At 38.1% G+C, this 27052-nt stretch overlaps 1 protein-coding gene across 6 annotated transcripts in view; it reads left to right on the top strand.

Moving 5' to 3' along the window:
• The window catches only part of NECTIN3 (nectin cell adhesion molecule 3), a 149938-nt gene that overhangs the window by 16771 nt on the left and 106115 nt on the right, over positions 1–27052 (top strand). The window contains exon 1 of one of the 6 annotated variants that reach the window (XM_070073170.2): positions 817–1885. The exons of the other annotated variants lie outside the window; for them this stretch is intronic. Within the exon in view, the coding sequence (XP_069929271.1) occupies positions 1738–1885 (148 nt within the window). The 5' untranslated portion in view covers positions 817–1737. Of the gene's footprint in view, positions 1–816; positions 1886–27052 lie in introns of those variants that run through there. 6 annotated transcript variants of the gene reach the window in all.

The following is a 27052-nucleotide window of genomic DNA, read 5'->3' on the forward strand; positions in this document are numbered from 1 at the left end:
TCATTCACCTATTTATTCAGGTTTATTGTGCTTATGTCGTTTTTCCTTTCCTTATAAACTTTAGTAGCAGTTTATCAGTTTTATTGGACCTACATGAAATCTGTGTGGATTAATTTGGGGCTAAATTGATGTCTTTGGTAATACCAACTCTTGTGATTCATGAACCTGGCTTCTCTCTCTGTTTGTTGAAGTTCTCTTTAGATTAAGATTTTTTTGTATGTAAATGTCCTACGCTTACATTTTATCTGAATTATTTGAATTAAAGATTTATTGCAAGTTATTTGATTTTTTGATGTTATTGCAAAAGATATTTATAGGGCCGGCACCATGGCTCACTAGGTTAATCTCCACCTGCAGCACCGGCATCCCATATGGGTGCCAGGTTCTAGTCCTGGCTGCCCCTCTTCCAGTCCAGCTCTCTGCTGTGGCCCGGCAGGACAGTGGAGGATGACCCAAGTGCTTGGGCTCCTGCACCCTCATGGGAGACCAGAAGGAAGCACCTAGCTCCTGGCTTCGGATCGGCATAGCGCTGGGGTGGCGGCCATTTGGGGAGTGAACCAATGAAAGGAAGACCTTTGTTTCTCTCACTGTCTATAACTCTACCTGTCAAATAAAAAAAAATTAAAAAAAAATTTATAGAATATTTTCTATTTTTTGAAGACATGCGCATATAATTTTAGTATTATGATCTTATGTTCAGAGACTTTGCTTAACTTATTAAAAATTTTTTAAAAAGATAATTCCTTTTGGGGCCAATATGGTGGGGTAGCAGGTAAAGCTGCTGCCTGCAGTGCTGGCATCCCATGTGGGTGCTGTTTTGAGTCCCAGCTGCTCTGTTTCTGATCCTGTTCCCTGATAATGTGCCTGGGAAAGCAGAGGAAGATGGCCCAAGTGCTTGGTTTCTGTATCCAAGTGAGACACCCAGATGAAGCTTTTGGCACTTGTCTTCAGCCATTGTGGCCACTTGGGGAGTGAACCAGCAAATGGAAGATCTGTCTTTCTGCCTGTTTCACTCCTTCTCTGTAACTGTTTCAGATAAATAAATAAATGTTAAAGATAATTCCTTTTAAAAATATTTACTTAATTTAAATTATTTTGGGGGGCAGGGGAGAGAGAGCACACTCTGGAGAGAAAGAATGCTCCTTTCCACTGGTGTACTCCCTGAATGCCCACTACATCCAGAGCTGGGAACCTGGAGTTTTATCCGCGTCTCCCACATGGGTGGAAGGGCCCCAACTACTTTCATTGCTGCTACCCAGGGTTGTATTAACAGAAACTTGGAACTAGGAGCAGAACTGGAACTCTAACCCAGGCAATATCAAATGCAGATACCCCACCATTGCTTTAACCACTAAGCCAAATGTCCCTGCCTACCCCTTGAATTTTTATTATTTATTCAGTAGACACACACATACTTTCTCTATATATATACCCCCTTACCCTGACCCTGTTTGCTGGTTCTCTCCCTGAATACTCTCAACATCCAGGGCTGGACCAGACTGAAGCTGGGAACTTGGGTTTCCCATGTGTGTGGCAAGAACCTAATTTACCACTGCTTTCCCGTGTCTCTAATAGTAGGGAACTGGTGTCAGGAGCTGGAACCAAGTTTTGAATCCAAATACTCTTGATGTGGGAGATGGATGTCTTGACTGGTATCCTAACTTCATGGCTGTTCACCTCAACTTCATTTGTTTCTAATATTTAATAGAATCTTTTGGATTCTCCATCTACTTAATCATGCCATGTATGAATAATGAAAACCCATTTCTCTCCAGTGCTTATACTGTTTTTCTCTTTTGCCTTATTATTCTGTTTAAGACCTCCAGCACAATATTGAATCAGAGTGGTGACTGCAGGCATCATTGTCTCATTTGCAGTCTTAGAGGTAAAAAAGTGTTCAACATTTCTAAATTAAGTGTGATGTTTTCTGTAGTTTTTAAAAAATGGATTATGGAAATTTCTATTTCCAGTTTGCTAAGAATTTTTATCATGATGGATATTGAATTTTATCAAATGCCCATCTTATAGGATTTGGTCCTCTCTTTTTTTTTTTTCCTTTTAAGGAATGTGGTGAATCATGTTTTGAAACAAGTTAATCCATCTTTTTTTGTTTGTTTGTTTAAGATTTTATTTATTTATTTGAGAGGTAGAGTTACAGACAGTGAGAGGGAGAGACAGAGGGAAAGATCTTCCTTCCATTGATTCACTCCCCACCTAGATGGCCGTAACGGCCAGAGCTGCGCTCATCTGAAGCCGGGAGCCAGGTGCTTCCTCCTGGTCTCCCATGCAGGTGCAGAGCCCAAGCACTTGAGCCATCCTCCACTGCCTTCCCGGGCCACAGCAGAGCGCTGGCCTGGAAGAGGGGCAACCAGGACTAGAACTGGGGTGCCGGCACCGCAGGTGGAGGATTAGCCAAGTGAGTTGCGGCACAGGCCATATCTTCTATCTTGTGTAAGAGTTTTTATTATTTTTTTCATTAACTTGTTGGTAGAATTCCTTGACAAAGCTTTCTTTTATGGAAAGGATTTTTAGTTGCAAATGAAACTCTTTAATAAAAATTATAGTACTGGCCAGGCTTCTTTTTATTGTGTCACTTGTGGCACATAGTGTCCTTGTAGGAATGTTACTTTTATGATTTGAAATATACTAACATGTAATTTGGGCCTTCTATCTTTTTATCTGAATCAGTCTTTTCACTTTATAAGTATTAGTAGACTTTCAAAGAAGCCATCTTTGACTCACTGTTGATCCTCTCGTACTTTTTTCCTCTTGTATTCCATGTAATTATGTTCCATTTTTAATATCTTCTCAGTTTTGGGGAGATTTATTTTCTATTCTTTATCTAATTATTGAGAGAGAGAGAGATTACGGATTTTTTAGTTTTTCTTTTATCTCATATGAATTTGAGCATATGTGTTTCCCTATAGGTGTGGCTTCACATCCCATATATATTTTCAAAATTTTTAAAAATTCCATGTTATCTTGTTGATTCATGAATTATTTTGGAATTTATTACTTAACATATAAAGATTTTTAATTGCATTATGTAGGGGGAACTTACTCTTTTTTATATATATATATATTTTTTTTTTTTTTTTGACAGGCAGAGTGGACAGTGAGAGAGAGACAGAGAGAAAGGTCTTCCTTTTGCCTTTGGTTCACCCTCCAATGGCTGCCACGGCTGGTGCGCTGCGGCCGGCGCACTGTGCTGATCCGATGACAGGAGCCAGGTGCTTATCCTGGTCTCCCATGCGGGTGCAAGGCCCAAGGACTTGGGCCATCCTCCACTGCACTCGCTGGCCACAGCAGAGAGCTGGCCTGGAAGAGGGGTAACCGGGACAGAATCCGGTGCCCCAACCTGGACTAGAACCTGGTGTGCTGGCGCCGCAAGGCGGAGGATTAGCCTAGTGAGCCGCGGCACCGGCCTGGAACTTACTCTTGTATGATTGCATTGTTTGGGTCCAATATGTGATCAGTATTTGACTTTTAAGTTTTCAGTTTATTGTTTAGGGCATATGCACACCCCTTCCTTTGTTGATATTTTATTTTTAGGAAAAGCAAATATTGGTCTTTTATTAACTCACGCAAGGTTAAGCTGTGCTTAAAAATGTTATACTTCAGTTGTTTACAAAGATACCATTTTTTAAATGTATATATTGGGGCTGGCGCCGTGGCTCATTTGGTTAATTCTCCGCCTGCGGCACCAGCATCCCATGTAGGTGCCTAATTCTAGTACTGGTTGCTCCTCTTTCCGTCCACCTCTCTGCTGTGGCCTGGGAGTACAGTGGAGGATGGCCCAGGTGATTGGGTGCCTGCACCCATGTGGGAGACCAAGAAAAAGCACCTGGGTCCTGGCTTTGGATTTGTGTAGCTCTGGCTGTAGTGGCCATTTAGGGGGTGAACCAATGGAAGGAAGATCTTTCTCTCTGTCTCTCTCTCTCTCACTGTCTAACTGTCTTTCAAATAAAAAAATGTATATATTAACATCCAAATTCTATACACACTTGAAAAGAATGTACATTGCATTTGTTGGGTGAAGTGTTCTTTCTCTCTGTGTGTATCAGTTTGATCAGGTTGGTTGCATTTTCACATTTTTCATCCTTTCAGATTTTTTTCTATAACAATTAAATACTGAGAGGTGTACTAAAGTCATATAGCATGATGTGGTTTTGTCTAATTTTCCTTGTAATTCTGTGAATTTTTGCTGTGTGGTTTGTGGTGAAGTGATGAGGTACAATCAAATTTGGAATCACTGTATCTTTCTGGGATTGATTCTTTTATCATTATTAAGTGGCCATCTGTGTTTAGCATTACTTCTAGTTTAAAGTCTACATTTTCTGGTTTTAGCATTGCCATATTAGGTTAATTGGCGAGTGTTTGCATATATCTTTTTCACAACTTTTTCTTTTGATCTTTCTGTTTTCAACTTTAAGTCTCTTGTAAATAGCATATATTTTAAAAATTCATTCTGCTGGGCTTTATCTTTGATGTAGCACATTTAGTTATTATAATTAATTTTATATTTAATTTTGTTATTTCACATTTCACTCTCTACTTTGCAAAAAGCTCTTTGTTTCACTCATTCATCCTTTGCTTTCCTTTGTGTTTTTTTTAATTCTATTCTACCCCGTCCCCTTATAAAATTGTTGGTTCTTTTACTATTCACTTTATGGCTGCACTAGAGATTTCAAATTGTATCAACAATAGGATTAGCAAGGTAGACTTTAAGGTAAGAAATAATGCTAGAGATCGGGGCATGGTAGTTTGTGTGTGTGAGACTGGGGTGGGGGTGTTGGTTTCCAAGACTTCACCCAGATACCAAAATCTGTAAAAGCTTAAGTCCAGTTCATAAAAGAACATGGTGTTTTTATATGGCCAACATTCAACTTCTTACATGCTTTAAATAATCTCTGTATTACTTAAATAACTCATACAACAAACACCATGTAAATAGTAGCGATACACTGTCTTGTTTAGGAAATAATGGCAAGAAAAAATATCTATACATGTGGATGCAGTTTTTTCCCTGAACATTACCAATCTGTAGTTGGTTGAATCTGCTGATGTGAAACCTGCAGTTAGGGAGTGCTGATTTTACATTCTCATATGTTATTATTTCCCAAACGGCATAGAAACTGTCAGACACTTTATTTTGCATTAATGCTGTTGTGTCTGTGTCTATCTTAAAAGGCATTTTTATTGTCTTACACAGTAGGTGTTTATTTTTTCCCTTTTCTATTTTTCAAATTATTTGGCATCCTCATTTCTTTGTTTCTTCATTGCTGAGGTTTCTTTGTATCTGGATCCCTTTTCTTTTGTTTGAATGGTATTTGTATTTAGTGCAAATCTGTTGATTAAAATTTTGTGTGTATCAACTTAGTTTTTCCTTTTTAAAAATATATAATAGCTTTATTGCTGTAATTTGCATGCCTTACAATTCACTGATTTAAATTATGTAATTTAGTCATTTTAATATAATCACAGAATTGTACAAGCCATCATTGCTGTCATTTTTATCACTCTCCCCACTAAAGCAGTCATTTTCCATTTTACTTCACCTTTCCCAACACTAAACAATAAACTGATTTATTTTGTGACTTTATAGACTTACTTGTCACATTTCATATAAATGTCACCATAAAATATTGTGTCTGGTTTGTTTCTGTTAGTGTAATCTTTTCAAGGTTCATTCCATGTTGTAGCAAATATAAGTTCTTAATTTTTTATTGTAAATTTTACTGTAGTGTGGATATACCATGTTTTATTTAGTTATCAGTTGTTTGTCATTAGGGTTATTTCTATTTTGGTCTATTATGTTTAATGCTATGGTAAACATTGACATATACATACTTGTGTGATCATGTATATTTCACTTTGATACCTACTTTGAAGTGAAATTGCAGGGTCTGTTGGTAACTATCTTGCTAAATTGTTCTCCAAAAGGAATTCACATTACATTCCCATCATTACAAAAGCTTTCTCCCATCCTTATAAAAGTACTTTATTTTTTTATCTGGTTCCGTCCTTAAATGCCCAAAACAGATGGGGCTGGGCCAGGCCTAAGAAGGAGCTTGGGGCTGGCATTGCGACATAGTGTGTAAAGCTGCTGCCTGCAATGCCGGCATCCCATATGGGCTGGTCCTTGTCCTGCCTGCTCCATTTTCAATCCAGCTCCCTGCCAGTGGCCCGGGAAAAGCAGCGGAAAATGATACCCACGTGGGAGACCTGAAAGAAATCCCTAGCTCCTGGCTTCTGCCTGGCTTGGTCCTGGCCATCTGGTCATCTCGGGAGTGAACCAGTGGATGGAAGATCTCTCTCATGAGCTGTGAACTCAATCCATGTCTGCCACATGGATGTCAGGTATCCATATATTTGAGCAATCCCTGCTGCCTCCATTAGTAGTAAGTTGGAATTGGGAGCAGATTCAGTACTTGAACCCAGGTGCTGTGATATGGGGTGTTGCTATTTCTTAACTGCTAGGCCAAATGCCCACCCCATTTGTCTTTTTGATTATAGCCATCTAGTGGGTGTCAGGTGGTATAGTATTTGTTACTTTGATTTTCATTTCCATGATGGCTAATGATCTTGGATGAATTTTCATTTGCTGCTGCTTTTTTTTTTTTTTTTTTTTTGTATAAAGATTTACTTGAAAAGCAGAGTTACAGAGAGGCAGAGGGAGGGGGGAGAGTTAGGTCTTCCATCTGCTGGTTCACTCCCCAAATGGCTGCAGCAGCTAGAGCTGGGCTGATCCAAAGCTGGGAGCTTCTTCCTGGTCTCCCACACTGGTGCAGGGATCCAAGCACTTGGGCCATCTTCCACTACTTTTCCAGGCCATAGCAGAGAGCTGGATTGCAAGTGGAGCAGCCAGAACTCGAACTGGTGCCCGTAAAGGATGCTGGCACTGCAGATAGCAGCTTTACCCACTACGACACAGAGCCAGCCTCTCGTTTGCTTCTTGATCATCTGTATTTCTTCTTTGATGACATGTCTATTCAGATCCTTTACTCATGTTGTAGAGTGTTTTTTTTTTTTTTTATTCAGAGACAAGTACCTTAGGTATGTGATCTACAAATATTTTCCTTCAGTTTGTAGGTTTATTTTCACTTTTTTGATTTCTGTTTTAACACAAAAGTCTTTAATTTTTATGAGTTCAGTGCATTTGATTTTTTTATCCTTACTTGTTCTTTTGGTGTCATAACTGAGGCTTTGCTTAAATCAAGTTCCTTAAGAATTACTACTTTGTTTTCCTCTAGGACTTATATAGTTTTAGCTCCTACATTTAGTCCTGTCATTCATTTGATTGAATTTTTAATTTTGATGTCAGGGAGGGTTACAACTTTACTTTTTTAAAAATACAGGTATCCAATTATTGCAAAACTATTTGTTAAAAAGATTATTCTTTCCTCATTGAATTAATTTGGTAGCCGTGTTGAAATTAACTGATCAGAAATTCTGGACATTCTGTACTATTCTGTTGAACCGTATGTCTATCTTTAGCATCACAGTTTTCATTACTTTAGAGTTGCCACACAGTTTTCATTATTGAAGATAATTTTGAAATTGGTAAGTGCTAGTCTTCTAAATTTGTTCTCTTTTTAAAGTTGGCTATTAGTCCCATTAATTTCCACTTGAATTTGATAGAGATGATGTTGATCTGTAGATCAACAATTTGGAGATTGGAGATTTTAACATATTACATCTTACACATGAACACAGGATAACTTTCCATTTATTTAGGCTTTCTTTAATTTTTAACACTGTTCTGTAATTTTTAGCATAAATTTTGTACTTTTAAATTTATTCACATTTGTTCATTTTGTTGCTGTTAGTGTAATTGTCTTAATTTCATCTTCAGACTGTTTATTGCTAGTTTATAGGGATGCAATTAAGTTTTAGTATTGATTTTGTATCTTTCAACCCTGATGACCTTTTCTGTTAGTTCTCATAGCATTTTCTTCCTGCTATATCTTTAGCACCATCTCCTAAGAAAGTATAGCAACATGTTCACATTAGAGGAGAAATACTTAAATTCTGTTTATCACAGAGCATCAATAGAGGGGTGCATTTAGAGCTGAGAAGTAGTAAGTGTGCAAGGCACACAGCTCCATGGTATAAAACTATTTAAAAGGAATTTTTGCACAAAATTAAGTATTACATGTTTTGTGACTCTCTTTGACCAAATAAAATAAAAAAAGTCTTCATGCTTTTTCTAGAAGCTTTGAGTTTACAACATTTTAGTGTAGATACTTGAAAGTGCATGAAATGTAGAAAAAACATAAATGGTTCTTTTTAAAATCTGTTAGCTATTTTTCCCCCTGTATGTCAGTTTCATCTTTTACATTAAAAATGTATTTTCAATTTATTTGAATTGAATGACAGAGAAGCAGACACACACACACACACACACACACACACACAGAGAGAGAGGGAGAGAGAGGGAGAGAAGGAGAGAGGGTGTGAGGGGAGAGGATCTTCCATCTGCTGATTCATTCTTCAAATGTCTGCAGTAGTCCAGGTTGGGCCATACTGAAGCCAAAAGCTTGGACTCAATGTGGGTTTCCTTTGTGGGTGTCAGGGACCCAGTACTTAAGCCATTATCTGCTGCCTAGGAGGGTGTATATTATCAGGAAGCTAGACTGAGAAGCAGAATCATGATTTGAACCCAGGGACTCTGATAAGGGAGGTGGGCATCCCATATCGCCACCTAACTGCTGCACAAAATGCCCACACTTATTAACCTGTTTTTTTGTGTCATAACTTGCATTGCCTTCTCACTTGTGTGAGGTAGTTATCCTGTAGATGGGGTCTCTGCTTTAAGAGTTCACATTATAGTTACCATATTTCTTCTAATATAATTTACATATTAAAAATATGTTATGACTCTATGTAACATTAAATATGAAGAAACAGACCTGGACTCCTGACTTTTCTATTACTTAGAATTTGTTATTTTATGCATATTGGCTTATTTTTATGCCTACTGGGCTTTTACACTTAGCAGTATTTTTCTCATAAGGTATTGCCCCCCTTTTAGACATCATAACTGAATATTTGAAATAGAAAATATAAATGGAAAATGTTAACGTATTCCTATTAACTTTGTCATATCAGTTTTACTTTTTTATGTTGCTTTTTGTCTCTATGCCATGTTTTTCTCAGTATTAATGAAGAGCTGTTTTGTGCTTTCTAGTTTAAAAGATACATTGGAAAGTCCTTAAGAGTACTATCAGATTCACTAATTCTCTGGGAGAACTTACAGAACACAGGATTCAGGATATAGTCGTAAACAAGACTCTTATTCATTATAACAAAAGGATACCAGATACAATCAGTGTAGGGGCAGGAGGCAAAGTCTGGGAAAACTGGGCAGAAGCTCCCAGAGGCCTCTACTAGAGTCAAACAGGATGCACTTAATTCCTCCAGAAATAGGTTGTGACAACACATGTGAATCGTTGCTAACCAGGGAAGCTCACTAGACTCAGCATACAGAGTTTTTTTATTGGGAGGTGTTCCTTAAGGCACCCCTTGTCTACTAGCACATGCAAATTCTAGATTCCCAGAAGCAAGTGATATTCAGTGTACACTATGTTTTTTGAGGAACAGTTTAGGTTTTGTCAACTATTACTAACAACTAATAGTAGGAACCCCCCCAAAGGTCCCTGATGGGTGCCATGTACGGACCACCCTTGCAAGAAGCCCTTCCCAAGGATAGGATTTTAGGGTAACTAAATCAGTGGAAAATCTCTTAAACACCACCTTTTTGAGGTTTCTTATATTGAATGCTTTTTTAAATAACCAGATTCAAAAGATAATGAATATTGGCTATGAGATGCTTTATGGGAAGTATAGTAGAAGAAAATAGAGTGGTTAGACTATGCTATAAATTTATGCATCTAACTTTGGCTGTTTTTGATTTGCAATGGAAAAGAAAGAACCAACACATTGCCAAAGAGTGTGGAGAGGAACTTCAGGTATCTGATAATATTCAGCTCCTCTTTCTTTCAAACCCTTCTTTTAAATAATTTTTCATATATAAAAATGGAGCTAGATAGAAACTGTGAGATGGATAGAAACTGTGAGCCCTGTTTTGAAATTCTTTTTTTTTTTTTTTTGATGACTGGATAATGGAATACTACTCAGCCATAAAATAAAATGAAATCCTCCTGTTTTTCACAACCTAATGGATACAACTGGAAGTCATTATGCTTGGTGAAATAAGCCAGTCTCAAAAAGACAAATTTTTTTTTAATTTGTAGTTAATATAGAATACAAAAATGTATAAGAATTAAAAAAAATTCTCTTGTAGTACTTTTCCTAGCTCCTTCATTGTGTTACATTATTGCAGTTAGAAATGTAGAATAATTTTTTTTTTTTTTTTTTGACAGGCAGAGTTAGACAGTGAGAGAGACAGAGAGAAAGGTCTTCCTTCTGTTGGTTCACCCCTAAAATGGCTGCCACGGCCAGAGTTGCGCCGATCCGAAGCCAGGAGCCAGGTGCTTCTTCCTGGTCTCCCAAGCGGGTGCAAGGCCCAAAGCACTTGAGCCATCCTTGGAGAATAATTTGAAATCCACTATTCTACTCAGATTCTTCCTTTTCTAGATGAAAAATCTGAGATTTACTGATGATACACTTGTGCTTTTCTTTGTATGGAGCCAAGAGCTCAGTCTGGGTCTCCCACATGGGTGGCAGCTTCTCAGATACTTGAGCCATCATATGCTTCCCCCCAAGATGTATTAGCAGGAAGCTGGATAGAAATAGAATAGCTGGGACATAAACTGACATTCTAACATGGGATGCAGGCATCCCAAGCAGGGGCTTAACTCACTGCACCACAATGCCTACTGTTGATTCTAGGACTTTTTTTTTTTTTTTTTGTACCTTCCACTCTTCACCTTATTTTTCCTTTATTTACTTTTTATTTTGAATTTACTTATTTATTTAGATTTTATTTTAAGTTAAACATTTCACATATACAGATTTAGGAACTTAGTGGTACTTCCCACACTACCCCCACTCCTGCGCATGCTCCTACCCTTCCTCCTCCTTGCTCTTATTCCTTTTCTTAACTTTTATAATGATCTTTCAGTTTATAGTTGTAAGAGTAACTCTACATTAAGTAAAGAGTTCAACAAATATTAAGAAAAAAACACTGTGCCTCAACAAAAGACATAGGGGCTATAAACAGTCATCGAATCTCAAAATGTCAATTTCATGCCTATATTTACATTTTTGGTACTTTATTAGTTACCACAGATTGGAAAACACACAGTATTTGTCTCTTTGAGACTGGTTTATTTCACTAAGTATAATGGTTTCCAGTTGCATCCATTCTGTTGCAAAAGACACTATTTTATGTTTTTTTTTTTTTATTATGGCTGAGTAGTATTTCGTACTGTGTGTTTATATATATATATGTACATATATATTTTATACATATAAAATATATACATATATATGTATATATATATACATATATATGCCACAATTTCTTTATCCAGTCATCAGCTGATGGACATAGGGATTCATTCCAAATCTTAGCAATTGTGAATTGAATTGCAGTAAACATGCGGGTACAGATAACTCTTTCATATGCTGATTTTAATTTCCTTTGGGTAAATTTGCAGGAGTGGGATGTCTGGGTCATGTGGTATATCTATTTTCAGCTTTCTGAGGTATCTCCATACTGTCTTCTACAGTGGCTGTACTACTTTACATTCTCACCAACAGTGGATTAGGGTACCTTTTCCCCCACATCCTCACCAGCATTTATTGTTTGTTGATTTCTGTATGAGAGTCATTATTACTGGGGTGAGGTGAAACCTCATTGTGGTTTTGATTTGCATTTCCCTGATGGCTAGTGATCCTGAGTATTTTTTCATGTGCCTGTTGGCCATTTCAATTTCTTCTTTTGAAAAATGCCTGTTTAAGTTGTTTGTCCAATTCTTAACTGGATTGTTCTGTTGTTGTTGAGTTTCTTGAGCTCTTGTAGATTCTGGATATTAATCCTTTATCAGTTGCATAGTTTGCCAATATTTTCTCCCATTCTGTTGGTCGCCTCTTCTCTTTGCTTTGTTGATTGTTTCTTTTGTAGTACAAAAACTTCTCAGCTTGATGTAACCCCCTTTTGTCAATTTTGGCTTTGATTGCCTGTGCTTCTGGGTTTTCCAAGAAGTTTTTGTGCCAATGTCTTGCAGAGTTTTGCCAATGTTCTCTAGTAACTTAATTGTATCAGGTTGTAGATTTAGATCCTTGATCCCTTTTGAGTTGATTTTTGTGTAAGGTGTAAGGTAGGGGCCTTGTATCATACTTCTGATGTAGAGATCCAATCTTTGCAGCATCATTTGTTGAAGACAATGTCATTCCTCCAGGGGTTGCTTTTAGCCCCTTTGTCAAGATTAGTTGCTTGTATGTAAGTGCGTGGATTGACTTCTGGAGTTTCTACTCTGTTCCATTGGTTTATATGTCTATTTTTGTGCCAGTTCCAGGCTGTTTTGATTATAACTGTCCTATAGTATGTTTTGAAATCTAGTATTGTAATGCCTCAGGCTTTGTTTCTGTTGTTTGAGATCGCTTTAACTATTCAGTGTTTTGTGTTTCCATATGATTTTTTTCTTTTAAGAGTTGTTTTATTTGTTTGACAGAATTACAGAAGCAGGTAGACAGAGTCTTCCATCCGCTGGTTCCCTCCCCAGATGCCACAGTGGCTGGAGCTGAGTCGATCTGAAACCAGGAGCCAGGAGCTTTTTCTGAGTCTTCCACGTAGGTGCAGGGATGGATGCAAGGACTCACCATGCTCTGCTGCTTTTCCAAATGTATTAGCAGGGAGCCGGATTGGAAGTGGAGCATCCTGCACTAAAACCAACGCCCATTTGGGATGCTGACGCTGCAGGCTGGGGCTTTAACCTGCTGTGCTGCCCCTCCACGTGAAATTTAGTATTGTTTTTTTCCTAAAACTGAGAAGAATGCCATTGGTATTTTGATTGGGATCACATTGAATCTGTACATTGCTTTTGGTAGTATGTACATTTTGATGGTATTAATTCTTCCAATCCATGAACATGGAAGATTTTTCCCTTTTTTTGTCTTTGATTTCTTTCTTTAATGTTTTGTAATTTTCATCACAGGGATCTTTTACCTCCTTGATTAAATTTATTCAAGGGTTTTCATTTTTTTTTGTGTGTGTGTAGCTATTGTGAATAGGATTGGTCTTAGAGGTTCTTTCTCAGCCCTAGTGTTGTGTATACAAAGGCTATTGATTTTTGTGTGTTAATTTTGTATCCTGCTACTTTATCAAACTCTTTTATGAGCTCCAATAGTGTCTTAGAGTCTGTATATGTAGGAACATGTCAACTGCTAGTAGGAACAATTTGAGTTGATTCTAGGACTTGCGAGTCATTAACAAGTCTAAGCATTTTTTCTGTTTGCATTTGTATTGTCATTGTTTTTTCCTGACATTCTTATCTTATGCCTTGTTTAGCTGAGTAGTCTATTTTAGTATATTTCTAGAGCTGCTGTAACTAATCGTGGTAAACTTGGTAACTAAAAACAAATTTATTTCATAGTTTTGGAGTGTGAAATTGCAGAAAACAAGGTGTTGGCAAGGCTATGCTCCCGCCAGTAGCTGCAGGGAGGACTCCATTCCTTGTTTCTTCTAGCTTTTGCTGGCTACTGAGGTTCCTTGGTTTCTGATTTGCGTAACTCCAATGCCTCCCTTTGTCATTTCATGGACTTCACTTTCTTACTCTCTGTCTTCTCTGTGTCTTTTGTAAGGTCCCATGTCATTGGATTTAAGGTCTACACAGATAATCCTGGGTGATCTTATCCTGAGGCTCTTAATTACATTTTCCAAATAAAGATTGCATTCACAGGTTCACATCTTCTAATTATTCTTTATTTCTTTTTTTAAGGATTTTTTTAAAAAACTGATTTATTTATTTATTTGTTTGAAAAGCAGAGTTAAAGAGAGGCAGAGGCAGAGAGAGACAGAGAGGTTTTTCATCTGCTGGTTCACTCCCCAAATGGCCACAATGACCCAGAGCTGGGCTGATCTGCAGCCAGGAGCCAGAAGCTTCCTCTGGATCTCCAACGTGGGTGCAGAGGCCCAAAGGCTTGGCCATCTCCCCAGGCACATTAACAGGGAGCTGGGTGGGAAGTGGAGTGACCAGAACTCGAGCTGGTGCCTATATGGGATGCCGACACTGCAGGTGATGGCTTTACCTGCTGCACCACAGCGCTGGTCCTAATTATTCTTTCTGCATATGTGATTTCTTTTTTCCACTTTTCTCTGTGAACTGCAGATGAATTTTCCCCAAAAAATTCCTGCTAATTATTTTGGCTTCCTATATTTTCACCCTACAGAATTTCCTGTTTTCTCTGCTGATTATTTATAGTTTGACTGATAAGGCTCTTAGCTCCGGATGGGCAAAGGGCATGCCTCCCTCCTCCTCAGCCTGACTTTTTTTTTTTTTTTGACTGGCAGAGTTAGAGAGAGAGAGAGAGAGAGAGAGAGAGAGAGAGAGAAGGTCTTCCTTTTTCCATTGGTTCACCCCCCAGATGGCCGCTATGGTCAGTGCGTTGTGGCCGGCACGCTGCGCTGATCCGAAGCCAGGAGCCAGGTGCTTCCTCCTGGTCTCCTATGCATGTGCAGGGCCCAAGGACCTGGGCCATCCTCCACTGCACTCCTGGGCCACAGCAGAGAGCTGGACTGGAAGAGGAGCAACGAGGAAAGAATCCGGCGCCTTGACCGGGCGGAGGATTAGCCTAGTGAGCTGTGGCGCCGGCCCAGCCTGGCTTCTATGAATTTACCTTGCATTTTTTGTTTCTGTGAGTCTCTGGTTTTTCTTCCTTGGTGTGCCACAGTGCCTACCCCTATAGTAAACCTAGGAAACAGATGGTGTTGGTCCATTGTTGAGTCTCTCTGTCCATAGTGTGATAATTATTCTAGATATTTTGATTCTCTGTGTAAACCTTACAACCAATTTGTTTATATCCACCATATAACTTGCAGAGATTTTGATTTGGTTTGCATTGAATATATAGATGGAAAGAACTGACATCTTGAATATAGTGAGTCTTGCTGTCCATCATCATAGAACATCCCTCCTATTTACTATTTCTTTGATTCCTTGAGAGTTTTGTAGATTTCTGCATATAGAACTTGTGTACATTTTATTAGGCATTACATTGTAAAGGTTGCTAATGTTAATGATAATGTTTTTATTTCAAATTAATTATACAGTTGTCAAAACCCATGGAATATACATCACTGAGAGTAAATCCTAATGTAAACTAATAGCTTTGGGTGATAACAGTGTGTCAGTGTAGCTTCCTCAAGTATAACAAATATGCCAGTCTGGCATAGGCTGCTGTTAGTAGGAAAGTGCTTGAGGGCAGGGAATATGGGGATACTCTGAATCTTTTATTCAGTTTTGCTGTGAATGAAAACACTAAAATATAAAGCTTTTTAAACAAAAGGAATACCTATACAGTAAAATACTACAGAGCAGTACAAGAAATAAACTTACACATGCCTGCCACCACATGAATCTGAAAATAATTGTGCCAAAAGAAGTCACACAGAAAAGTACATATGGTAGGATTCCATTTACTTAAAACACTAGGAAGTGGACCACTTTAAAGTGACAGAAAGCAGGTAACTGCTTACTTGGAAGGATACAAGAAGAGTTAGTGCTTTGAAGACATTCATGTAATTCTCATACATAATATCCTTCTGTAATGAGCCAGGTAAAATTTTACATATACATGTATGAGGGGTCATCAAAATATGGAAAAATGTAAATTGTGCATGGATTTCAAAATAATTTTGCACCAAAATAAACTTGTCTTTTAATTCTGCTTTTTCACGAACTTCTAGAAGTACCTGTGAAACCAACATACATGAATAATCCAAAAACTCAAGTTTATTGTTTCAAAGGGAGCATCTGTAAACAAGCAGATGGGGCTTATTATCACCCAAGCCTAAGAATACAACTTAAAGCCATGGATGTATATCAGGGTAGAATTAAAAAAAAAAAAAAAAAAAAAAAAAAAAAAAAAAAACAACAACCCTCAAGAACTTTGGAGCCAAACTAACACAAATTGAAGAATGCACAAATTTTTAAATTACTACCAATGTGACTCTTGGTACTTGAGCCTGTTTTATAACCTATAAAATGGACTTTTATCACTGAATTAAAAAGGTTTCCATAAAACTTACAACACTCAAGTGCTTGAATGGGCACCAATTAAGCACTGAAGAAAGAATTGCTAGAATTGTTTGAGGTTCGGATAAAACTAATGCTGAGAGTTAAGTTCACAGAATGTGTGGGACTGGGATTTAGAATTAAGATTTTGCTGGACTGACCTTAGAGTTAAGGCTGGTGTAAAATTGATAAGCATTGGGGTTAAGTGACTAGATAATCTAAGAAAAATTCAGAAAAAGAAGTAAATGAATATGAACAAAATATAGGGTGCAATGCAGATACTAAGAACTCAAATATTAATTGAGTTTAAACTCAAATTTAATTGAGTTTCGATCATTGAATATTAACCACTGTTTACTATAATTTAGAAAGTAGTAGAGCCTCTGACATCCAAGAATTGAGAATATAAAGAGGAAATAAAATGTACAAGGCAATGGATGTTATAGAGTTCTCATATAATTTGAAATTCAAGCCAAAATATTTTTCAGAATGACAACATTATGCCAGAATAACAGTTGTAAACCTAAACATTCCAAGGCAAATTGAGACACATCACTTTCATAAGTCACCAAATTGGTACAAACTTAAAATGAGACTTTGAAATGACAGAAATATAGAGAGTAAGAAAAACTATATCTGGAAATGAATTTTTCCTTCTGCTAAACATAAACTGCTTCTAATTTTGTGTAGGTAATTTGTGGGTGAATTGCAGCATTTAAGATGGATCTTTTTTTTTTTTTTAAGATTTATTTATTTATTTGAAAGTCAGAGTCACACAGAGAGAGAAGAGGCAGAGCGAGAGAGAGGTCTTCCATCTGATGGTTCACTTCCCATTTGGCTGCAATGGCCAGAGCTGCGCTGAGCCGAAGCCGGGAGCCAGGAGCTTCCTCTGGGTCCCCCACGCAGGTGCAGGGGCTCAAGGATTTGGACCATCTTCTACTACTTTCCCAGGCCATAGCAGAGAGCTGGATCGGAAGTGGAGCAGCTGGGTTTCGAACCGGCGCCCATATGGGATGCTGGCACTTCAGGCCAGAGCGTTAACCCACTGTGGCCCAGTGCCAGCCCTTAAGATGGATCTTAGATGAGTTGAATTTTTCTAATGAAAGGGCACTAAAGGAAAAATCAGACCCACAGAAATAGGAAATGTAAGAAAAATTTGTAGAACTCAGAAGAATTTAAGTATTTCAGTATTAAGGTTGCTAATGTAAATGATAATGTATTTTAAATTTTAGATTTCACTTGTTTACTGTCAGTATATAGGAAAGTGACTAGGTATTCCATTTTATTGCAGATACTATTTCATTTTATGAGTATACCACAGTTTGTTTATTCATTCACTTATTGATGGACATTTGGGTTGTTTCCAGTTTTGGGTTATTATTAATAAAGTTTCTATGAATATGTATGTACAAGGCATTGTATATGAACGTATGCCTCCTTTTCTAATGAGTAAAGGCACAAGAGTAATATGAGTGGATCATAAGATACACGTTTAACTTTTAGAAATTGCCAAGTATCTTTCAGTGTGGTTGCACTATTTTACAGTGCAACCAGCAATGCAGGACAGGTCTAATTCATATAATTCATACAGTTTTTCTCCCAACAATTGATCTTGTCAGGTTTTTTTTTTTTATTATTTAACCATTCTAATAGGTAAATGGTGGAATTTTTTGTGATCTTACTTTGCATTTTCCTTATGATATTGAGCATCTTTTCCTGAGTTCATTCATGTATTTGGTGATGTATCAAGTCAAATCTTTTGCTCACTTTGTTAGCTTATTTTCTTATGAAGTTTTTAGAGTTCTTTATGTATTTTTATTCTCATCAGATATAAATCTTTTCCCAGATAATACTTTTTAAAAAAAATTTACTTATTTATTTGAAAGGTAGAATTACAGAAAGGCAAAAGCAGAGACATCCGCTGGTTCACTTCCCAAATTGCTGCGATGGCTGGAGCTGAACCAATTCAAAGCCAGGAGCTTCTTCTGGGTCTCCCACACAGGTGCAGGGGCCAAGAACTTGGGCCATCTTCTACTGCTTTCCCAGGCCATAGCAGAGAACTGGATCAAAAGTGGAACAGCCAGGACTTGAACCAGTGCCTGTATGGGATGCCAGCACTGCAGGCTGCAGCTTTACTCAGCGTCAGCCGCCAGATAATACATTTTTGCTAAGATTTTCTCCCAGTGAGTAGATCGAGTATCTTTTGATGAACAGAAATTTTTAATTTTGATGAAGTCCACTGATTATACTTTTACTGCCATATCTACAAAATATGAGCATCTGCCTAACACAAGGTCACAAAAATTTGCATTTTCATAAAAATTTTAGAAACAACTTGTCAATTTCTATTAAAGGCCTGATGGGGTTTTGATTGCATTGAATCTATAGATCAATTTAGATACAATTAATGTCAAGAATATTGAGGGGGCCAGCATTATGGTGTACTGGGTAAAAACTACCACTTGTGACACTGGCATCCTATATGAGCACCAGTTTGGATCCTGGCTGCTCCATTTCCTATCCAGCTCCCTGCTGTTGGCCTAGGAAAAACATTGGATTATGGCCCAAGTGCCATCCACTTGGGAGACCTGGAAGAATTTCCTGGCTTCTGGCGTCGGCCTGGCCCATTATGATAGTCTGGGGAGTGAAGCAGAGGATGGAAAATCCTTGTCTGTCTGTCTCTTCCTTTCTCTCTGTAACTGACTTTCAAAAAATAAATAAATCTTTAAAAAAAAAAAAAGGGGTTTTCTGACTCATGAATAAAGTATATTTATTTAGATCTTTAATTATTCTCAGCAAGTTTTGAGTTTAAAGTATTTAGTCCCACACCCGCCCCCCCCCCCACACACACTTGTTCAGAGTTATCCCTAACTATTTCATCCTTATTTCTTCTTCTTCTTTTTTTTTTTTTTGGAGGGAGAGTGGTGCTATTCTAAATTGTTATTTTTTTTTCATTTTCAATTATCTTTATATACAGAAGATCAATTTAGTATATATTAAGTAAAGATTTCAACAAGTTGCACCCACACAGAAACACAAAGTATAAAGTACTGTTTCAGTACTAGTTATAGCATTGATTCACATTGGACAACACATTAAGGACAGAGATCCTACATGAGGAGTAAGTGCACAGTGACTCCTGTTGTTGACTTAACAATTGACACTCTTGTTTATGGCGTCAGTAATCACCCTAGACTCTTGTCATGAGTTGCCAAGGCTATGGAAGCCTCTTGAGTTCACAAACTGATCTTATTTAGACAAGGTCATAGTCAAAGTGGAAGTTCTCTCCTCCCTTCAGAGAAAGGTACCTCCTTCTTTGATGGCCTGTTCTTTCTGCTGGGATCTCACTTGCAGAGATCTTTCACTAAATAGTGATATTTAAGCTGGCGCCGTGGCTCAATAGGCTAATCCTCCACCTTGCGGCGCCGGCACACCGGGTTCTAGTCCCGGTCGGGGTGCCGGATTCTGTCCCGGTTGCCCCTCTTCCAGGCCAGCTCTCTGCTATGGCCAGGGAGTGCAGTGGATGATGGCCCAGGTGCTTGGGCCCTGCACCCCATGGGAGACCAGGAAAAGCACCTGGCTCCTGGCTCCTGCCATCGGATCAGCGCGGTGCGCCGGCTGCAGCGGCGGCCATTGGAGGGTGATCCAACGGCAAAGGAAGACCTTTCTCTCTGTCTCTCTCTCTCACTGTCCACTCTGCCTGTCAAAAAAAAAAAAAAAAAAAAATAGTGATATTTAAAAAATTTCATTTTCTGAATTTTTACTACAGTATATAGAAATTAAGTTGATTTGTATATGACTTCCTTCTTACGGACCACCACTGTCAATGCAAAACACTTTTTGTGGTTGTTTTTCTATAGGTTACATTTGATTTTTTACACAGATGGTTGTGTTTTCTGTAAATAAAGACACTTAATTTCTTCCTTTCTTCTCTGGATGCCATTTATTTATTTTTCTTGCCTGATTGTACTGGATGATTTTAGTGACTAGAATTAATATTTTTATTTATTTATTTTAGAGGTAGAGTTACAAAGAGAGTGGGAGACCTGGAGGAATCTCCTGGCTGGCTGCTGCCTTTGGATCGGCACAGCTCCAGCCCTTGGCGGAAATCTGGGGAACGAATCAGCGGATGGAAGACCTCTCTCTCTTTCTCTCTCTCTCTCTCTCTTCCTCTGCTTCTCTGTAACTCTGCCTTTCAAATAAATAAATAAAATCTTTAAAGAAATGCTTTTTAACCTCTGTGAACTCTGTGAATAGTGACTGAATGGATACCTGTTCAAATAGGAACCAAGACTTCAGAGAGTTGTGTTTTTGTGGTTATGGTGTTTTCGTGGTTATGGTGTTTTCATGGAGCTATACAGGTAGGGAAAGAAGCCTCCCTCTCCCTCTCTCCCTCTCTCCCTCTCTCCCTCTCTCCCTTTCTCCCTTTCTCTCAAAAGTTAAGTTCAATTCAGTTAATTACCTAATGATACAAAAGCTGCAAATCAAGTAGACATACAGAGCAGAAACAGAACATTCTGTTTTACTGTGGTTTTCCTTGATTCCTAGAGTGTGCAGTACCCAGGCAAACCTATGACAAGGTTTGAGTCTTGCTATTATGGAATATTCAGTTCTTTAGTGTCCCTTAGTATCTTTATATTCCAGCTTTTTTTCCCCCAAAGAGTTGTATTTATTTGAAAGGCAAAGTGACACAAAGGCTGTGAGGGAGAGGAAGGAAGAGGGAGGGAGAGAAGGAGAAAGGGAGAGATAGAGCTCTCACTCACTCCCCAGATGGCTTCAGTGGCCATGAGTATGTAACTCCATCCAGGTCTCCCAAATGGGTGGTAGGGGCCCAGGTACCTTGTTCATTCCCTGCTGCTTTCCCAGATGCACTAGCAGGAAGCTGGATTGGAAGCACAACCAGGATTCCAACCCTCACTCAAATATGGTATCCCCATGTTGCAATAGATGCTTAACCCGCTGTGCTACAATGCTTACTCCTGTATCCAGATTTTAAATCACTAGTAATCATGAACTTACTTTAAATAATAGTAAATATTTGCGTTTCTCAAGGACCCTTCTCCTTTGTAGTGAAACACACCTTATAGGGAAGTGGAGAGAGGGATTAATAGGTCTGTGTTTGAGTTCTTGAATAGTGAGGCATTCTAATAAGGTGGTTTAAAAATCACAACAGAGTTGTTTTGTTTTTTTTTTTTTATGGTTTTAAGATTCCACAGGGAAAATCATGCTCAGAAATTGTTTTTAATTTTTAGAGTTAGTCTAGGAATGGTAATGCATTAGACTCTTTCATTTGCAAAAAAGCATAACACTCATTAGTTAAAATGAAAGTAATGCAATCAATAGTTCATGGAATCTAAGAGCCAGACTCTATATATAATACTTGAAGGATAGTAGAAAACCTTGCTCAAAAGATTTAAGAGGTGAGGGCTGGCGCCGTGGCTCAATAGGCTAATCCTCCGCCTTGCGGCGCTGGCACACCGGGTTCTAGTCCTGGTCGGGGCGCTGGATTCTGTCCCGGTTACCCCTCTTCCAGGCCAGCTCTCTGCTGTGGCCCAGGAGTGCAGTGGAGGATGGCCCAAGTCCTTGGGCCCTGCACCCCGAGGGAGACCAGGAGAAGCACCTGGCTCCTGCCTTCGGATCAGTGCAGTGCGCCGGCCGCAGTGGCCATTGGAGGGTGAACCAATGGCAAAGGAAGACCTTTCTCTCTGTTTCTCTCTCTCACTGTCCACTCTGCCTGTAAAAAAAAAAAAAAAAAGAAAAAGAAAGAATTAAGAGGTGAAACAGAAGTACAAGAAACATAAGGTGAAACAAAGAAACGTAAACCAAAGAATTTTTATGAGAAGTAAAAATATACTCCAAATATTTTTTTGGAGAATAAAAATCACTTCTTCATAGAAATAAGAAATGAAAAAAGAAAATGACACCTGGTAATTATATTAATATTTTTTTACTTGTAAATTCAGATACTTTAATGACTTAAATTTAAAGTTAATTTTACTATATTAAGGATTTCTTTATTCTGGTTGAGTATGTAAATCTTTTTCTTGGTTTTTCTCTTTGCTGTCATCTGAAAGAGAAACTCCCAACTTACATGTTATATGGTTTTTTAAAAAATACATATTTGAGTCACTGAGTTCTTTTTTATCTGTATTTCCTGAGAATCCCGTTACTAATGGTGGCCCACCTGTGGCCATAGTTTTTCTGGGTTATAATGAGACACAGTTAACAATATCCCTTCCAGGTTATTCCACTACTACCTGTCTTAGTCACCTTGGGCTGCTGAAACAAAATACTTGAGACTGGATGATTTAAATAGCAGGCATTTATTTCTTTTATGTTTCTGGGGGGCTGAGAAGTTCAAGACCCATATACCAGCAGATGTAGCTGAGGGGATCCCGCTTCCAGTACTGCAGATGATTGCCTGCCTGCTAGGTCTTCAAGTGTCAGAGAGTTAGACAGAGACAGACCACAGAAGCATGAGCTCTGATCTCTCTTCTTTTCCTGTAAAGATATTTAATATACTGGTACATACCCTCATGACCTCAATCCATCAAACTATGCAAAGACCCAACTAATAGATACTATCACATTGGGATTAGGGCTTTAACATAAGACTTTTGGGGGACACAAACATTCAATCCATAATATTTCTCTCATCACCTCTTCCCTGAGAGTGCAGTTTGCCTTTGTATTATGAAGGTTACTTCCTATGAATGATTTTGGTAACAAAGGACACAAAATAAGAAATATTTCTTTCTTTAATCCTCAGTAATCCTGTACCCAAAGTATAATTAGTTATGTGATATAGTATAAAATGTTATCTGTTTATATACAGGGAATATGTGGCTGATTTTTTTCAATATTTAGATCTTATGTCCATCTGGATTTTCAACAGTTTATTGTAAAACAGGCATTTTGTTCCAAATATATATAGTGCTTGTTTTTTCTTCATTTCTTGATTAATTCATTATTCCCACAATCAAAATACTAACCTTATTTTATGTTGTATCTCATATTTTATGGAGGTAAAATGTAAAATTTGAACTACTTTATTATACTAATGCCAAATTTTTCATTATTTTTACTTTAATATTTTGCATCCCCTTCAGTAGGCTATTACTGTTTTTGAAATATTTCTTGGCTTTTTTCCCTAGTGTTATTATTATTTTTTTAAGATTTATTTAGTTGAAAGAGTTACGCAGAGAGAGAAGAGGCAGAAAGAGATCTTCCATCTGCTGATTCACTCCCCAATTGGCTGCAGCGGCCGTAGCTGGGTTGATCCGGAGTCAGGAACCAGGAGCTTCTTCCATTCTCCCATGCAGATTCAGGGGCCCAAGCATTTGGGCCATCTTCTACGACTTTCCCAGGTCATAGCAGAGAGCTGGATCAGAAGTGGAGCAGCCAGAAATGGAGACCATATAGTGTACCAGCACTGTAGGTGATGGCTTTACCCACTATGCCACAGTGCCAGTCCCCTTAGTCTTATTTTTCCAAATGTTTTAATCAGCATTTTCACTGGTGTAGTAATGAATTTGTTTATTCAAGTAGAGTAAACTGACATATATGGGTATATAAATTTTCCCACCCAGGAACATGACATGACTTTTTATTTATTCTAGAAATTATTTTATAGGTTCTTTACAATTTTATTCATGAGTGTTTTAAGTATTACTATTCACAAACCAATTAAAGCTTTTCTGCAGTAAATTTGTAAATATATCACCTATTGTAACATGTTGGTTATACATATATAGTTCTTATCCACTTTGCCTATCTCATATTATTGATTCTAAAATGCTTCATTTGATCTTCAATTTTTTGGGTATTAGATGTCTCAAATAATAATTGTCTCTGTTCTTATCTACTTTGCCTGTCTCACAAACCAGCCATATTATTGATTCTAAAATGTTTCGCTTGATCTTCTGGAACTTTTTGAGTATTAGATTTCTCAAATAATAATTGTCTCTGTGCTTTTTTAATACTTAACCTTTACTGTTTCATTTTCTTATTTTACTGGGTTGAATTTCCAGACTGAGTTCAGCAATGGTAATTAATTGTGCACAATGTTGTCGTGATCATTTCTTTAGTGGTCCTGCCTCTTTTTTCATCTTAGTGTGATGATGACCACTAATTTGAGAAAAATTTATTTTATTATTAAGCACCCTTCTTTTTTCAGTTTTTAGATTTAAAAAGAAATATCAGGTAGCAAGTGTTAGCTTTTACTAAAGCCTTTTCAGCAGCAAATGAGCTTTCAAGGTGATGTATATTCTAAAAGTGTTCTTACATTCTTGAAATAATCCTACTTAATATGTGTTTTTTATAGATACATAATAGGGTATTTCATAGTATTAGGAAATTTTAAATTCATGGCACTAATGGTCTATTTTCTGGTTTAATATCAGGATTGTAATACTTTGAATACTTTTTCACATGTCTTGGATTAATTTTTTTAAAGAATTTATTTTTACTTGAAAGTCACAGTTACACAGAGAAAGAAGATGCAGAGAGAGAGAGAGAGAGAGAGAGAGAGGGAGAGGTCTTCCATTCGCTGGTTCACTCCCCAGATGGCCGCAAAGGCCAGGGCTGTGCCGATCTAAAGCCAGGAGCCAGCAGCTTCTTCCGGGTCTCCCATGTGGGTGCAGGGGCCCAAGGACTGGGGCCATCTTCTACTGCTTTCCCAGGCCATAGCAGAGAGCTGGATTGGAAGTAGAGCAGCCGGGTCTCGAACCAGCGTCCATATGGGATGCTGGCACTGCAGGATGCGGCTGTACCTGCTTTACCTGCCTATGCCACAGTGCCCTCGGATTAATTTTCAAAGTAATATTTATCTACACTGATTATGTTGTCAGTGATATATACTTCTGCACTTTTGTATTCCTTTACAAATTTCAATCAGATAAAACTTTGCTATAAAGACAGCTGTTTCTTGTGTACAAATTTTCCATTTTTTATTACTTTTTTGTTTACTTAAGATTATTCCTCTTGTTAGATTATGTGTGAGTGGTAAATTTTCTATGGACGTCTTGTATGTTTTCTAATGTACTTGTTAGTGAACAGCATCTTGATTAGCTATAGTATTCATGAATTATTTTTTAAATATTTATTTATTTGAAAAGCAAAGAGAGAGAGAGACAGATTCCATCCACTTGTTGAGTAACTCCCTAAATGGTTTCAAAGGCCAGGTTTGAGTCAGGCTGAAGCCTGGAGCCAGGAGCTTCATTGGAGTCTCCCACATGGGTGGCTGTCTTCTAAATGTGCTAGGGGGAAGCTGGATTGGAGGCAGAGCTGCTAGGACTTGAACCTGCTTGGCACTAGGATTTGCAGGTTTCCCTAGAGGCAGGTTAACCCCTGCATGACGATGCCAGCTAACCCTTCCCTGGATCCCTGCCTGCCTTCCTTTCTCTCGTTTTCTGTTTCCCTACCCTACCTTTCTCCCAGTGAATATTAGTCTGATTTTCTTCAAAATAAATTGTGTTGCTTCATGGCTGTTAGGAAGGAAATAAATGCTAGATGGAAGAAGTTCGATGTTATTTTAACTTTTTTGCCTATGGGATTTTTTTTTCTTTACCCTGTATTAGAAAATAAGTGAGTACACATTTATATAAGTATTTCTTCATTAATATTTTCTGGAAATTGATCTGTTTTAAAAAAATTTTATAGAGGCATTTATTATAGGAACCCTCCAAAAGAAGATACAGATACTTCAAACAGTTTGTAGAAAGTGAAATTAAAAGTTTATTTTTCTGTACTGGAATTTTGAAATCTGTGTATTATGAGGGGTCTTTTAAAAATTCATGGAAAAATGTATTATTAAAGGACTGCTTGGATTTATAAGTTTTTTTTTTTTCACCAAAATTATCTTTAATTCTGTTTTCAACAATCTCTTTTTTCTTTAAAGATTTATTTTTTATTTGAAAGGCAGAGCTACAGAGAGGCAGAGGCTGAGATAGGGAGAGAGGTCCTTTATCCCTAGTTTACTCCCCAAATGGCTGCAATGGCTGGAGCTGAGCCAATCCAAAGCCAGGAGCCAGGAGCCAGGAGCTTCCTTTAGGTCTCCCACGCTGGTGCAGGAGCCCAAGGACTTGGGCCATCCTCCACAGCCACAGCCCAGGCCACAGCAGTGCTGGATTGGAAGTGGAGCAGCCTGGTCTCCAACCAGTGCCCATTTGGCATACCCAGATGGGTGGCTTCACCTGCTACGCCACAGAGCCAGCTCCAACTAATTTTCTGAAGTACCCCTGTACTTAAAAAATATTTATATTTATTTGTGGGGCACAGCTAGAGATCTCTCATCAGGGCTGGACTGGGCTGAAGCTGGAATCTAGGAAAAAAGGAATACAATCCAGATCTTCCATTTGAGTGGTACGAACCCAAATTCTTGCGCCATCGCTGCTGCTGACCAGTATCTACAGTGGTAGAAAGTTAGAAGTTAGGAGCCAGAGCTGAGTATTGAACTGAGGCACCTGGATGTGTGATGAGGATATCTTAACTGCTGATGCTAAATGCCTACAGTATTGTATTTGATTTGAAAGTTCTTAAGTGATTAAGTTATCTATTGCTGTGTAAAAAGTTTACCCTAAAACTTAGTACCTCTGAAATGACATCCTTTTATTACCAGTCTCTATTTTTGTGTTAAGAATCCAGCCATGGCTCCATTGGATCCCGTGCTTCATGGTCTCAAAAAGCAACAGTTAGGATGGCAGCCAAGGCTGGAATCTCATGAAAGGCTTGATGGGGAGGGTACCAGTTTTGTGCTTTTTCCACTGTAATACACATTGAAGGATATTTGATTTATTTCATATTCACTCTTCGGATCTCACATTCAGCCCAAAGAACATCTGGCTCTTTTC

This window comes from Oryctolagus cuniculus, chromosome 4 (genome assembly GCF_051225735.1).
Source record: "Oryctolagus cuniculus isolate XC-2025 breed Fujian yellow rabbit chromosome 4, ASM5122573v1, whole genome shotgun sequence".
NCBI classification, from domain to species: domain Eukaryota; kingdom Metazoa; phylum Chordata; class Mammalia; order Lagomorpha; family Leporidae; genus Oryctolagus; species Oryctolagus cuniculus.